At 35.1% G+C, this 14,912-nt stretch overlaps 1 protein-coding gene across 15 annotated transcripts in view; it reads right to left on the bottom strand.

Annotated features, from left to right (window-relative positions):
- Positions 1-3,324: 3,324 nt before the first annotated feature.
- LOC144965587 (uncharacterized) overlaps positions 3,325-14,912 on the bottom strand; it is a 212,852-nt gene continuing 201,264 nt past the window's right edge. For all 15 annotated transcript variants that reach the window (XM_078901101.1, XM_078901091.1, XM_078901090.1 and 12 more), the window contains 6 exons: positions 12,626-12,769; positions 9,574-9,775; positions 7,326-7,615; positions 6,521-6,626; positions 5,665-5,833; positions 3,325-4,854 (listed from right to left, as the gene is read on the bottom strand). In XM_078901101.1, coding sequence (XP_078757227.1) covers positions 4,395-4,854; positions 5,665-5,833; positions 6,521-6,626; positions 7,326-7,615; positions 9,574-9,775; positions 12,626-12,769 — 1,371 coding nt within the window. In that variant the 3' untranslated portion in view covers positions 3,325-4,394. The remainder of the gene's footprint in view (positions 4,855-5,664; positions 5,834-6,520; positions 6,627-7,325; positions 7,616-9,573; positions 9,776-12,625; positions 12,770-14,912) is intronic.

The raw sequence follows: 14,912 nt of genomic DNA on the forward strand, positions 1-14,912 counted from the left end.
GGAAGAAACCAATACTAAGCGAGACCAAAGCAGCCCAGTTTGTGAAAATGTAACAAGAAAAAATATGCTTAAAGGGTTAAGTCATTTGTCTCATAAGTATAAGACCTAGAATTTGAATTCTCTTTCTTTTAAATAAATAAAAATTTCTTCATTCACCCCCAGAGAACATTTTTTCTTTAAGAAAAGATGAGATAGCATTGATATCAGCCACAGTACAGCGCTGCAAAGAGGTTCAGCATCTGACATTACATAATTTAAAAACTAGATGTAAACAGTGTGATTTCCCGGAGAAGTACAGTGCTGTCTCGCTCATATTTTATTCACTTTAGAGACAGATAAGCTACGTCGTAAAATTGTCAGTTGATTATTTTAAAATATCTTTGGAAAATTGTAATATAGCTTGGAAGTATAAATCCCTCAAACATAAATCACAGAAATCTATAATGGGCTTTCGACACATTCCAATTTCTCTGTTTGTATTCTACAAAAATGTCTCAAGCAATGTTGAAATAACTATGGTATACTGTATGACTGAAAAGTGTAAGTTCTGAGTCTGGATTTATAAATCCCTCTCTGGCCTTGTTTATCACTTTCATTCTAATCCATAATCTTGAAGCTAGGTTGATGATATTACCATTACATGCTTCTCCTTAGCTTTATATTGAGTAAATTTCAATGAAGCGATGAAATATTTGACTAGGAAATTCACAAACAATTTTTTCAACAATCATGTTTCATTATTGCAGGAAATCAAAAATAAGTTGAAGAAAATGACTTTTCTTCTACTAAGAAAACTACTTTTCTTCTTCTAAGAAAATTACTTTTCTTCTTCTATAACAAAAAGAGGATTTACAGATAGAACATATAAATGAAGAAAAAGACAACGTTTGAAAAAAATATGGTCCTTTTATTTTCTTTCATGGACAGTGCCTTTAAAGAATCTCATTGTTTTTAATAACGGGATGTGACATCTATGTAATGGTGAAATAAACCCATCCCTAGAGACATAGTGAAATGAAATCCAGGGGTTTGACAACGCTTATTTCAGCGCCAGCAAAAAGGAAGATGAAAGAGGAAAAAGTTGTAGATCTGAAGTTAAAAGGGTCAAAGAAAAAAGAACTAAAGGGTTTAAATGGGGGAACGTGCGATTCCATGAGCAATCTACCATTGTGCTGTTTTGACTTGACCTGAATGTCACATCCTGGTAGAAACAAAGGATCCCACTATGGAGAATACGCTCAAATGTTTACAAGTACAATATAGTTATAACTATAACAATGCATAACAGAGAGTTAATTAACAAGGAAAAAAATATTCCTTCAAAAAAAAAAAAACAAAAAAAAAACGAACTATGCATTTGACTAAGCTAAGAGTCCCCAAACGAGCGTACTCAACTCAGAACAAAGACAGAGAGCGGTGTGGAAAGGAAAAACAGATATGTGGGATAGGAGACACAACGAGAGTGAGCCCACCATGGGGGGTCAGGAAATCCCACCTCAAGAGCTTAAGAAAATGTCATTGAAAATAAATTAAATCACTTGTTAAAAAACAACAACCATTTAATAAACAAAAAAGAAACCAATAATAGGATGGAACCATGATACATTACAATCAATCAACATCATGGCATAACTCTCATCTCCCACTGGGCAGCACCAATGATTAATGAAACTGTACCTAACACAACAATTATATGATAAATAAAATTCAACAAATCTTCATTAACTGAGATGAACATTAAAATCAACAGTTGATTTCCCATTCTGACAGTGTACTCAGTCCAGGTTTATTTTTATAGAGTTTTGTACTAATAATAATCAACAATATTCAACAAATTTACATTTAGATCAAATATAAACAAATATTATATATTGTTCCATCCTGAGAGACATTTCAACGTTTACTCGCCAGAAAGGCAGCATAAGTTGAATCCTTGAAAAAAACTCATATTTACTCATCACATTCAGGTGAAAATCAAGTAACTGGCACCTAATGGCTTGGCATTTATCAAAAAATCTAAATAATTTTCATGTCTGCCTCTAAATGTTTAGTGTTTCTCTTGGCTTGGGATCACGTGCATTGAGAACAATTATGGACCCAGAGAATATCTCTGCTTAGAAGAAGCCACATTAAATAAGAACAATCAGAATAGTTCAAACAAAGATAGATCAGATGTCGATCTTCAGATAAATCCGTGCCATGTGTCTTGCCAGAGAACATCTGAAAATCCCTCCAGACATCCCAATAAGATCCGTTTCAAAAGATATACACGCAAATGCTGACAATACACATAAATAATAACTCATAAAATAACTGTAAAGAGAGATGATTTGTAGGGAAAAATAGTCTCCCACAAAAATTAACCTCCATCTGAATATCTTTCTCTCTCAGAACAAAATTCCAAGGCAGGAGTTTGGACAAAACCAGGGTGACGACAGGCATTGGACGGTAGAAAAGATATCGAAGCTAGACTACTGTATTTAATACACTCCCATTACTTTCTAAGCCCATATGGCAGAATTCACCCTGTCCTGACTGACAGAATATTTGCTATACACTGAAAAAATATCTATTTTTCAATTTAGCTGGTCTTAAAACTGAAACTTCTTTGAATTTTTGACCAAAATAAAATAAATGTTTACCAATGAATGTAGATATAACTCATTATTCTTGGGGAGACCAAATTGAATTAGGTTCTAAGTATAACTGACTTGCTATATCAGTATTTTTAACATCAGTATTAAATGGCTTGGAGGGGTATTGGCACATAGGATTAAGTAACGTTAATAATGTTATCAGTGTTATCTTATGGAATAATATGTATCACTGTTTTTATGCTTTTACGAAAAGTTTTACCAAAAAAAATATTTAAAAAAAAAAAAAAAAAAATAGTTGCAAGGACCTTGTTGGTTGTGTGTGCTAGTGAAATATAAATGTTGTGTACTCTTCAACTGGTTGATTAGATTTTTTCTCTCTTATAATGCAATTGCGTCACTTATAACGATACATATTCGCCAATGGATAATTTTTTTTTTAAAACTAGGCAGTCAGGGTATCAAATTTATAATGTTCCTCCAACCAATTCTGAGTCATCCTCAACTTATGGGACAACCTACCTTCTCGAATCAAGCTTTTGAACAATATTGATAACAGACTATCAGGAAGATAACATAGGTTTTTTTTTCTTTTGAATATACAACATCGACAGAACTATTCAGTTTGGCTGAGTCAATTCAAAGAGACAGCTTTCCAAACTTCAACAACAAAAATAAATAAATAAAAAGAAACAAAAACAAAAATAAAACAAACAAAAAAAATCCGTGATTTAAATTTAAAGATCCTTTTATTGTTAATTTTTAAGTTAAAATCACTTTAGAGCTTTTGAGCTCATTTCATAACCCAGGTCACCGCTTAATACTTTGGAAACATTTTTGAAATTTCTTTAAATCTTATTTGCAGGAAACTATTTTGAACTGGGAGCAAACACTCTCAAAGCAAGAGACAATAAACATCACAGGGAAATACTAACCAATCACAAAAGCCGCATCACAATTAATCATTTTGTTATTGTATCATCCAAATATAAATAATATACAACTTTGAGGCCAGATGTTATAACCGGGCAGCACAACAAATATTTGAAATGAAGATCATCACATTCATCTTTTATCATCATAAACGTCAATGAACATCATCACAGGCATTGTATCTGTCCCAGTGATCCATAAGAAGATCCAATCACAGTTCAGTAGTCCCGTTAGATCCATGACAGGATAGCAGGCACCCAAAGGCTTCAAGTTTTGCAGCTAGTCAAAGTCATAATGATTAATATAGTCAAAGACATCAACAGCCAGGCAGGGTCAACCTGGAAGAGCAGCACAAAAGAATTTCACTTTCAGCCACTTTAAGTCATTGCAGTTAATCAATACACAATGGTAAGTGGTGCCTTTCTCATTCACCAAAAATAATAATATATGAACTAATTATAACACTATTCATGAAGTACAAATTTCACTGAAGTCTTTGTATGATCCATAAATTATAATTATATTGGGCATTATTTGTCAGATATAGATATGTATGTACAAAGTCATACTTTAACATAGATTAATATCCAACTCAACACTTTGAACTTAAATGATGATGAATAATCCGTCCATAGGATTCCTATAACAATGTCAAATAAAATCTGAAAAAGCTTGAAATGATATGATAGCTACATCATTAGCTAACAAATTGGATGAACTTTATATCCATGAACAATAAAGTCAAGTGGACAAACAACAGAATGATCTTTGTAGTCCTTTATTGACTGATTGACTGATCAGAGCCGTGTTTATACCAAACTATTAGTTTCTGATAACTATCCCTCAAAATCTGTATAAATCCGCCTATTATGTCATCCAACCAGCATCTGTCCGTGATCTTTTTATCATCGGACTGTCGTAGTCCACAGTATTGTGAGTGTTGACTGGAGACGAGCTATTACTGAGAGGCATAGGGGATAAATGACCACCCCCTGGAATTGATGGAGATATGTGACCTCCGACTGTCATTGGAGACAAGTGTCCACCCTGTACATTATGTGGTGGAGCTGGGAGACCTGAAGGAGACAAATGATCTTGTTGGAGTCCAGGCGATGAGGCTGCTATGTGGCCGGGAGAGAGATGGTGGTGGTCAGTGTTGGCTTGTTGAGACATAGAAAGGGGAGGGCGTAGTTGGGATAGGGATGATGGGGTAGTTGTGTCTCGAGGTGGAGTGATGGGTTCACTTTTGATGTTCATACTACTCAATGTGTTGATGGCTAGAGGTGACACGTGACCGGCTGATGACATATTATCCATGTGATTTGGACTGGATGGAAAGGAAAAACAAAAAAAAAGAAGAAAAATTATTATTATTATTATTATTATTATTATTATTATTATTATTATTATTATTATTATTATTATCATTATCATCATCATCATCATCATCATCATCGTCATCATTATTATTACTATCATCAATTTAGTTATTCATTTATCAAAATAAGCAATTACATTGGTATATCTCTTTTTTTTTATTACATGTAATAAGCAGGGACAAAGGTGATTAAGCTTACTCCTTCACTACAAGTGCTTTTAGTTGGAACCCATAACAAATATCTAATTCATAAATCCCTTGCTTTGCCACAACGTCTCTTCACTATGTTAAGGAGTGACCCAAGACTTGAAGACCACCGAATCAAGGTGAGACTTTAACCCGACTAGTCCAGTATAGGTAAAATCAGACCCAACCCACTACTACTAGTATTCATTTGATTTTCCTTCAAAACACAGGCACTCAGGATATCAAACTTACAATATTCCTCCATCGAAATTTGAGTCATCCTCAAATTCTTTATCTCAAAATATGTTCCACTTATGGAACAACCTATGTGCTAGTATCAAGCTTTTGAAAAATATTGACAAGTTGAAAGAAACATTGGAGACAGACAATTACGAAGATACCATAGGTTTTTGTGGGCTTTTTTTTCCTTTTGGATATACAACATTGACGATAATGTTCAGACTGGCTGAGTCAACTGGTTTATATGACAAAGAAGAAGCACATGAGACAGAGCTTTCCAACAAAACAACAATACAAAACAAAACCCCCAAAAATTCCATGAATTTGCCTTACCTTTGGTGAGAGTTGATGGGAATCATGTTGGGATGCTGTATGGAGTTCATATGTCCTTGATTCCATTGAATAAAGCCATTGCCTCCCCCACCCCCTCCTCCACCTCCACCCATGCCAGCCATTTGTCCACCTCCATTCATCACATCCTGATTGGGTTGAGGATAGTCATCTGCAGAAGAAAAAATAAATTAATTTAATAATTTTTGGTGAATAGTCTGATTATTATAATGATTCACTTATCAACATTCATTTCATTTCGACATGATTTATGGCACCTTTCCTACCGATTTGATCTTTTATTATGTCGGAGTAAACTGAATGCAAAAGAAAAAAAATAACAACAACAAAAAACGTCAGCATTTATTTAGTGCGATATCCACTAAACGTGTTCAAAGCATTTTACAACAGCAACACAACATGTAGGACGAGACATGGCACCTGTTAGGCGAAATTACAAGTTGTTTTCCGACTGCTCATGGCGAGGCACTAATTTTACATCTGAGTACAGTGACAGAATGTGAGTAAAGAGCCTTATCCAAGGACTTAACCATGCATCACTTAGAGCGGGATTCAAACCACAGACCTTCATATCCGAAGCGAGTGTCATACCACTAAACCACATAGTCGCACAGAAAAGATTGAAGTCAAAGTTTAACAAGCCTGTGATGTTTGTATTAAAAACTTTTGTACAAAAATGAACATAATAGCTTACAAAAAGAACAAGACACCAAACCCGGAATGATCTAATCCTCCTTCAGCCAATAACAAAAACAGTAAAAACGTAAATAAGAGACATCACTTTAAATATGGACAGAAAATAGAAGAGAATAATGCATGATACAGTAGAGTGACTTACTTTGTGGTGGATAAGATGGTGACATTCCAGGGGAGAAGCCAGCATTGCCCATTCCTGACGGTCCCATGGGCATTCTTGGAGGCAGGCGGTTCGGAGAACGATTGGTCTGAAAAATCATCAAAACCAATTATAAATCAAAATTAAGTAAAAACAAAAAAGCTTGAAATCACAAAAGGCATTGAATTGTTTTAGAAGTTTAATGGCGGTAGGCATTTCCTTAACAAAATGTTCATGTTGAGGATAAGTCACTCATATTTGACTCAAGATGCAAAAGAACAGTCCAACAAATTCCTGGTGATGTGAATGGACGAGAACCTGGCTAAAGGATATTATAAGAATGCTAGTATCAAAATAGCGCCCAATAAGCAGCTTGTACTGTACGAAATCCTACTTGGTCAGCTGCGGGAATTAAATAAAAAACATTGTGAATCCCATTGAACAAGGTGAAACATTCAACATGCACCAAATCAATGGATTTTATGTTTATCTAAAAGACTACATTTTAAACTAAGAGATAAAGGTAATCGTTTATATCAAATCAGCTCCATGAGTACAACACTAGACATACATACATGACGTTTACCGTCAAGTCACACACACATACACACACACACACACACACACACCCACACACACACACACACACACACAAATACACTCTTCTGTGTTTCATGTTTCTTTATGTTTATTCATTTTGCTTTTGTTTTTTTTAAACTTTTGATTTATTTATATATTTTTTTAAAATATATATAAAATTAGGATCAAAGAAAATAAATTGGCACTTTTTAAAATCACCACAACTCACATCTGGGACAGCTAAGTGATCAGGTCTAGAGGCTGTCGTGGGCATCCGCATGGTATTTGGACCACCTCTGGCCTGTTGCTGTTGTTGTTGTTGTTGTTGTTGAGGGCTGGTGAGGTTCTGGTTTGGTGACAACCTGTGATGCGGGTTGCCACTGCCACCGCCATTGTTGCTGCCATTGTGCATCATCATGTTGGGAGACACAGAGGAAACACCGCCGGGAGAACTGCAGGGTGATATACGCTGGGGGTAGCCGTTGGGGATTGGAGAGCTCAAGTGGTCTGACATTCCACCTGTATTTTCAAAGCAACAAATGGACAATATATAAATACAAGATATAAATACATTAATGACTCTGAACATTTCTTCCATATAAATTCCCTCCTTATTTGATCTGGTTATAACTGCAGTTGTCCTTCAGAGCAATAAGGTCATCCTGATTTCAATACGGGAGTAACAATAGCAATTGCATGCTTCCCTTTTGATAGCATGCGAGTCTATTGTAAAATACTTTCTACAAGCAAATTGAACCCCCCCCCCCCCCCCCCCCCCCCCCCTCCCACTCCGCCCCGCAAAATCAGCAGACCTTACAGTTTTCACCAATAGATAAGTAATAGTCATGATTTAAAAAGAAAAGCCAGAGTAGCATTGTGGTCACTGTTTTTCGAATTGAAAATGTTGAGAAATCATTTCAAGTTACAATTAAACATTGAATTCTGCACTGTAAGGGAGAAATAAATACAATTATAAATTGAATTCTGCATTAAAGGGAGAAAAAAATATCTGTCAAGCACATTTGTGGCCATCGTCTCTGACCAGAGTTTTGAAAACAAATCCAGAAAATAACAACGCTCAGCATCGCTTAAATGTTTTTATAAGATGAGGCAGGGTACAGCCGCGTCATGACAGCGCGTATATATATATATATGTCATATCAGTATTTAATACTATTTTACTCTCCCCATTCACTAATTCATTCATTCATTCATTTATTTGTGTCAAATTTGCGTCATTCATAGGCGAGTAGTAGATTTAACTCATTCATATGACTGACTTATTCAATTTTAAATTCATTCATCTATTCATTTATTTATAGACCTACGTCCATCTTCTGTGCAAAATATGTTTATAAATTTAACGCATTTCCAATCTCGGGCTCAATCTATTTAGCTATACACAATTATCTTATTAATTTTATATTATCTTTCCACTAATTCACCAATCTATTTCTTATTGCTCTATCTATTTAACCAGCCATACTTATCAAATTTCTATTTATTGATTTATCTATTATTTTCAACAACAACAAAAACAACACAAAACGAAAAACAAAAACAATGAATCGAAAAAACAAAACAAAAAACAACAAAAATGATTACCTGTTGTTTCTTTCATTCCATCATATTATATTCACAAACATTATTACTTGCTTCTTTAAATTAAGAAACAATTTAATATTTTAAAATTTTGATTGTGAAAGCATTGGTGATGAATGATAATAATATCGCGCATTTTAACAGTTGTTCAATGTCCTTTCTTGAAAACGTTCGAAACCAACAAAGTCACATATTAAAATAATAGGTGAGCGTGGCACAGGGCTTTGAGTGAGTCAACTCGCCCTGGTTCACTTTGCGGCTCTGCATTGCCACTGATGCCTGGGTTATTTCAGTCTTTCTTTGGAAAAGACCCTATAGAGAAGCTGCCCCTTGGGGATGAAAAAAAAGGAAAGTTTATTCGACATTGTTCTCTTTACAATACTAGAGGAGAGCCAGCAATCTTTGCGGAGAAATAAAGGCTATTACGAACAGGCAGCCATCTGTTTGAATCATTAAACTGTGGAATTGTATTGTGGAAATTGTGGACTTGTATTGTGTATTGTGGAAATTAACATAGATCGAGCCCAATCTGTTGAGCCATCAACGATCAAAATAGGTCCGGTAATAACGTCTGCAGGTGCGCGGAAATGAATCTGGCAACAGGGCGGCCATATCAAGATTCCCCACGTCTATGGACCGATCGTTAATCTCTAGCAGATTTTCTAAAGAATCGTTTGAGTCAACGGGTGATAATTTGGAAGTTACTTGTTTATCAATCCATAAAACATAATATATAATGTTTAGATTTGCTAGTAATTCTGTGCAATTTAACAAAAATTTAACATGGGCTGTACGGAGCAATTTTGAACCTCAACTCTATTTTTTTTTTTAAAAGAATAGATGTGAAATAAGTTAATGATGGAGACATGACTCACCGGTAGAGTGTGGCCGAGGACTAAGCACTTGGGGAGGGGGTTGAAGCAACCCAGGGGAGCTGGAGAGGACGTGGTTGTGATGGGGTGGGGGCTGGGTGGTAGGTGGCATCAGACCTGGTTGGGTAGGGGAGTACATGGGGCTGTGTCCGTGTAAAGGTGGCATGTTGAGGCCTGCCTGCATTGGTTGTGGTACTGTGCTGTGCTGAGTGGATGCGAGGCATGTAACTGACATGGTTTAGATGCTGAGTGGAATTCTGCAAATAAAAAGAAGGAACAAGGGTGAGGAGGAAGGGGGGGGGGTATGAATCAGAAGTGGTGTTTATGATGATGTATGAGAGATGAGAAGATAAAGATGATGGAGAAAAAAAAAGAAGAAGAAGAAGAATGAAGAAGAAGAGAAGAAGAAGAAGAAGAAGAAGAAGAAGAAGAAGAAGAAGAAGAAGAGAAGAAGAGTGAGGAGGAGGAGGAGAGAGAGAAGAGAGAGAGAGAAGAAGAAGAAGAAGAAGAGTAAGAAGAATGAAAGAAGGAGAAGAAGAAGAAGAGAAGAAGAGAGAAGAAGAGAAGAGAAAGAAGATGAAGAGAGAGAAGAAGAAGAGAAGAAGAAGAAGGGAAAAGAAGAAAAGAAAGAGAGAAAGAAGAAGAAGAAGAAGAGAAGAAGAAGAAGAAGAAGTGTAGAAGAAGAAGAAGAAAAGAAGAAGAAGATAGAAGAGAAGAAGAAGAAGAAGAAGAAAAGAAGAAGAAGAAGAAGAAGAGAGAAGAAGAAGAAGAAGAAGAAGAAGAAGAAGAAGAAGAAAGAAGAAGAGAGAAGAGAAGAAGAAGAAGAAGAAGAAGAAGAAGAAGAAGAAAGAAGAAAAGAAGAAGAAGAAAAGAAGAAGAAGAAGAAGAAGAAGAAAGAAGAAGAAGAAGAAGAAGAAGAAGAAGAAGAAGAAAAAGAAGAAGAAGAAAGAAGAAGAAGAAGAAGAAGAAGAAGAAGAAGAAGAAGAAGAAGAAGAAGAGAGAAAGAAGAAGAAGAAGAAGAAGAAAGAAGAAGAAGAGAAGAAGAGAAGAAGAAGAAAAGAAGAAGAAGAAGAAGAAGAAGAAAGAAGAAGAAGAAGAAGAAGAAAAGAAAGAAGAAGAAGAAGAAAAGAAAAGAAGAAGAAAGAAGAAGAAGAAGAAGAAGAAGAAGAAAGAAGAAGAAGAAGAAGAAGAAAAGAAGAAGAGAAAGAAGAAGAAAGAAGAAAGAAGAAGAAGAAGAAGAAGAAGAAGAAGAAGAAGAAGAAGAAGAAGAAAGAGAGAAGAAGAAGAAGAAGAAGAAGAAGAAAAGAAGAAGAGAAGAAGAAAGAAAGAAGAAGAGAGAAGAAAGAAGAAGAAGAAGAAGAAGAAGAAGAAAGAAGAAGAGAAGAAGAAGAAAAGAAGAAGAAGAAGAAGAAGAAGAAGAAGAAGAAGAAGAAGAAGAAGAAGAGAAGAAGAAGAAGAAAGAAGAAGAAGAAGAAGAAGAAGAAGAAGAAGAAGAAGAAGAAGAAGAAGAAGAAAGAAGAAGAAGAAGAAGAAGAAGAAGAAGAAAGAAGAAGAAGAAGAAGAAGAAGAAGAAGAAGAAGAAGAAGAAGAAGAAGAAAGAAGAAAGAAGAAGAAGAAGAAAGAAGAAGAAGAAGAAGAAGGAAGAAGAAGAAGAAAGAGAAGAAAAGAAGAAGAAGAAGAAGAAGAAGAAGAAAAGAAGAAGAAGAAGAAGAAGAAGAAGAAGAAGAAGAAGAAGAAGAAGAAGAAGAAGAAGAAGAAGAAGAAGAAGAAGAAGAAGAAGAAGAAGAAAAAGAAGAAGAAGAAGAAGAAGAAGAAGAAGAAGAAGAAGAAGAAGAAGAAGAAAGAAGAAGAAGAAAAGAAGAAAGAAAGAAGAAGAAGAAGAAGAAGAAGAAAAGAAGAAGAAGAAGAGAAGAAGAAGAAGAAGAAGAAGAAGAAAGAAGAAGAAGAAGAAGAAGAAGAAGAAGAAGAAGAAGAAGAAGAAGAAGAAGAAGAAGAAGAAGAAGAAGAAGAAGAAGAAGAAGAAGAAGAAAGAAGAAGAAGAAGAAAGAAGAAGAAGAAGAAGAAGAAGAAGAAGAAGAAAGAAGAAAGGAAAGAAGAAGAGAAGAAGAAGAAGAAGAAGAAGAAGAAGAAGAAGAAGAAGAAGAAGAAGAAGAGAAGAAGAAGAAGAAGAAGAAGAAGAAGAAGAAGAAGAAGAAGAAGAAGAAGAAGAAGAAGAAGAAGAAGAAGAAGAAGAAGAAATGCGAAACTCCATTTGTATGATTGCTCTGAATCTGAAGATTGTTGCGTCATTAACAATTCAATTCCGGTAACTTAACGATATCTTTAAGCACTGAAATCAAGCAAGATTTTTAAACCCCATATTATATAACTTTATCAGAAAAAAAAATATAATAAATAAAATTGAAATGAAAGTGAAAGGCGTAAAAAAAAATTTATAGAGCTGAAAATATGCATAACGATCGTTTAATCAATGATTATAAGTAAGGTGGAGAGACGAAAGCACCAGAGTCTAACCGTAAGTGGAGTCAAGATTCCAGTTCCTCGTAGAAGTCAAACTTTAGAAATACGAATAAAATTATAGATTTATCTAGGAGATGGAGGTATCAACTCCAAAAGTACAACACCAGACGCACATGCATGACGTTTATGTTCAGGCCATTTTTTCTCTCTACCTCATCCAGCCAGCAGTGATTGAGTAACTGTACAAGATTATATCATACAATGCATTATTCATCGTTGGATCAACGTCCTTTTCAGAGGGTAGCAAGTAACTCTTAAGCTCATGTCCCTTTACACTTGGACTTTGGTGACTCTATAATACTTTTTTTTTTCAAATTTAATGCTTAAGAAACCCCCTGAGCGTCCTCACGCGCACGCACACACACACACACACACACACACACACACACACAACGCACACACACACATCCTCCTCTGAGTTTCGTGTTTCTATTTCTTTGGATGCTTTGCTTTAATTCTTTTGTTTTAGTTATTTTTGTTTTGTTCTTAATTTGTATCATGTATCTACCTTCCCTGCCACCCTTCCATTCCTTACCCTCATAGCATTCTGTTGCATGACACGCTGGTATTCCTCTGGTATCCGGTCATACTTTTCATCAGGTCTAAGTCCACTTCCATAGGGGTCGGTGTCCACAGGTTCTGGACTTTCACAACCTTTGTGTTCCTTTTTATTCAGGGCCTGGCGGGGAAATGAAGAAAGGGAAATTAGAATTTACCGCGAAGGATTGAATTTGAAATAAGTAAAGAATATAACAATTTTGATTACTGGTCACTTATGACTACATAATGAACATGAAAACTTCTAAAAATTTAATAGAAATACATAATATTAAAAAGGAGTAATCTAGTTCCGGACAAAAAAAAAGTACAGAAAATAAAATTAAATTCAAATTATTCAGATTTTTTTTCATCTTCCCCTTTCTAATGATATAATGGTATCTTCATTTTAAATAGTGAAATTGGAATTAATCAACTTTCACAATGCTATAACACTATATTCGCGTACATTTCACACTCAAGCACAACGATATTCAATATTGTAATGAAAACACACATCAATATTTCCAGCAACTACTCTAGTATTGTCCATCAAAAGCATAATATATCAAGAGATTCAGATAAGAGGTAATTTTTAAAATATAATTGAGACAAAACCCTATGTCATTTGTGTGTAATGCAGTCTTAAATATGCCGTGGCGTCCAAAAGTGTTTAGTTGATCACATCTTACAATGCAATGCCATTGATAATACACTGCAGTACTGGAAAGGGGGGGGGGGGGGGGGTTAAGCGGATTTTAAAATCTTTGGCCAAAAAACTCGTCCTTCGAACAACAATTGATTAAAATGTCCCACATCTTTCAAAAACTCTCAAACCTGGGACTTCAAGGAAACCGTGAAGGAAGTCCTAGGTTTGGCGGCTTCTGGCAAGATGAGGATCATTTCAATCGATCGAATATGAAGATCGGGTTTACTGGTAAAACCAAAATTCCAAATGAATGTTTTCCGAGTACAACATTGCAGTGTTTGACTGTGGACGTAATCAGCTGCGTTATATTATGTATGTCCTTTTGGTTTATTTATTACTATAAACCTAGTAGTCGCATTCCTTTAGAAATAACTGAGACATCCTCTATCTTTTGTCAAAACCATTGCCATTTAATCTAAATTTAACATAAACTGGATGGCATTTCCAGGCATATACCTACACTTTTTTCATACTAATTTTCAATAGTGGTCTCAGATTGAAAACGTGATGCAAAAAGTCTGTTCATACTTCATTTCTGATCCATCTTCTCGAAACGGAATTTTGTTAAAAATGAATAAGATTAAGAAAAATGTGTTTAATGTCCAAATAATAGGAGTTAGGAAAGTACCGTGTTTGGAAATTAAAGAAACAAAACTCCGTCTCATCAATGACATTAATTGTAACTCTCATACTGTATGCTAAGCTCAAAATTCACTGAATTGAGACTCCGGGTCACATTTGATCAGCTATGGCAACAGGTGAAATATTGCTTCATCATGAGGACCAGAAGGAAAAGGTGACAACAAAAATGATTTTTTTTGTTTCTTTATTTGTTACATAATCTTATTGGTGCATTTTTGAAAGCGCAGCAACGAGAACGGCTATCAGTCTAAGACCTTACTCCATCCCGATAATCTTAGAGCCTAAACCATTAAAAAATTAAGTTAAAACAGTATTGTCTGATATGAGTAACTGGGAAATTAAAAATTGCCACAAAATATCTCCGATTAGGTGGAAGTATAGATTTATCTTTTTTTTTCTCCTTATACCAAACCCATCCGTCTTGAAATATCACCAACGGATGGGAAGTCTTTTCATTCAATTTAATGGGCGATGCTTTTGTGTAGTATATATAGATTACTATAAACCTTTATGGTGTATATCAATATTGACCTTTAACCGGATTATAAGTGAACACCACTGCCCTGGTTCCCAATTACCGACAATGCCACTAAAAGGTTTTGGTTGCTATGGCATTTCGTTGACTATAGAATTGGCAGACTGATTAAGCTCTAATAAAATGATACAAAGAATGCGTTTCACGACAACAACGGTTCCAATACATTTCCCACTGTTGAGTACAAATGCATTCGTGTAATAATAACATGATGATATATGAAACAATTGTTGATACAAAACATCCTTTTCCAAGCATTGGCTAAACACTGAGTACACACTCGAGATGCTGTTTGTTTATAGAATAAATGGCAATAATAATAATAATAAGAAGAAGAATAATAATAAGAATAATAATAATGGGGCCTTAGGGTGATTACGTTGTGCTTACAAGAAATAA

Source organism: Berghia stephanieae, chromosome 2, assembly GCF_034508935.2.
Source record: "Berghia stephanieae isolate SIO BIC M18660-M18661 chromosome 2, UCSD_Bste_1.3, whole genome shotgun sequence".
Taxonomy (NCBI): domain Eukaryota; kingdom Metazoa; phylum Mollusca; class Gastropoda; order Nudibranchia; family Aeolidiidae; genus Berghia; species Berghia stephanieae.